At 68.0% G+C, this 1,297-nt stretch overlaps 1 protein-coding gene across 1 annotated transcript in view; it reads left to right on the top strand.

The window, feature by feature from the left end:
* DDR1 (discoidin domain receptor tyrosine kinase 1) overlaps nt 1-1,297 on the top strand; it is a 17,693-nt gene that overhangs the window by 13,910 nt on the left and 2,486 nt on the right. The window contains exon 15 of the mRNA XM_014586961.2: nt 941-1,175. Coding sequence (XP_014442447.1) covers nt 941-1,175 — 235 coding nt within the window. The remainder of the gene's footprint in view (nt 1-940; nt 1,176-1,297) is intronic.

Genomic DNA, 1,297 nt, shown 5'->3' with positions numbered 1-1,297 from the left:
CCGCCACCTCGCGGCCTCCGGAAGCCGGTGCCTCCTCACAGGTGCACCTTCTTTCTCCAGGTGCACCTGTGTGAGGTCGAGGACCCTCAGGACCTCGTCAGCCTCGACTTCCCCCTGACCGTACGCAAGGGACACCCCTTACTGGTAGCTGTCAAGATCCTACGGCCAGATGCCACCAAGAATGCCAGGTGAGGAGCAGCGATGGCATCGAGAGGACAGCAGGGAGGCCGCGACGCGGGGGCACAGCAGAGGGGCGTCGGCAGGGCTTCACAGGGCACAGGCCGCCCTCACAGCCCGGCCCTCCCTGCCGTGCAGGAACGACTTCCTGAAGGAGGTGAAGATCATGTCGCGGCTCAAGGACCCCAACATCATCCGGCTCCTGGGCGTGTGCGTGCAGGACGACCCCCTCTGCATGATCACTGACTACATGGAGAACGGCGACCTCAACCAGTTCCTGGGCGCCCACCAGCTGGAGGACAAGGCGGCCGCGGGCGCGCCCGGGGATGGCGGGGCTGCCCAGGGGCCCACCATCAGGTACCTGCTTCCCAGGCTGGGCCTCCCCTGACAGCCCTCCACAGGGCGGCTCCTGTCCCCCACTCCGCCTGCTGGAGAGGCCGAGGAGGTTCCAGGACCGGCCTGGATGGGGAATGTGGCCGCGCTGGTCCAGGACTGGGCGGGAAGGCTGGAGCGTACGAGGGGCTTGGACCCACCCCGATGCCCTCCCGCCTTCTCACCCTCACTGCCCCGTGTCCGGACTGGGGAGAAAACAGCTCCCGAGGGGTGGGGAGGCCAGAGAGGCTGAGTAGGACGTGGCTGGGCCTCCGCGGTGGCATTTTTTTGCACTGCCGTCGGGAGTAGCCTGACCTCTCCGTCCTCCCGGATGGAGTCTGTGAGGCGAGGAGGCCGGCTGTCCCCAGTGACCCGTCGGCTCCCTCCTCAGCTACCCGATGCTGCTGCACGTGGCGGCCCAGATCGCCTCGGGCATGCGCTACCTGGCCACGCTCAACTTCGTGCATCGGGACCTGGCTACGCGGAACTGCCTGGTTGGGGAGAATTTCACCATCAAAATCGCTGACTTTGGCATGAGCCGGAACCTCTACGCCGGGGACTACTACCGCGTGCAGGGCCGGGCGGTGCTGCCCATCCGGTGGATGGCCTGGGAATGCATCCTGATGGTGAGCGGCCGGCAGCCGGAGGGGCAGGGCAGGCCGAGCAGAGCACCAGCGGTGCCCTCCCCTGCAGCCCGGGCTCCTGGGGTCCAGGCTGGGGGGTGGCCAAGCGGGGGGGCTGGGGGGCC

This window comes from Tupaia chinensis, unplaced genomic scaffold (genome assembly GCF_000334495.1).
Source record: "Tupaia chinensis unplaced genomic scaffold, TupChi_1.0 Scaffold000176_1, whole genome shotgun sequence".
In the NCBI taxonomy this organism is placed as follows: domain Eukaryota; kingdom Metazoa; phylum Chordata; class Mammalia; order Scandentia; family Tupaiidae; genus Tupaia; species Tupaia belangeri.
Note: the sequence above shows the minus strand (reverse complement) of the source record. Positions and strands in the feature narration are given on the sequence as shown.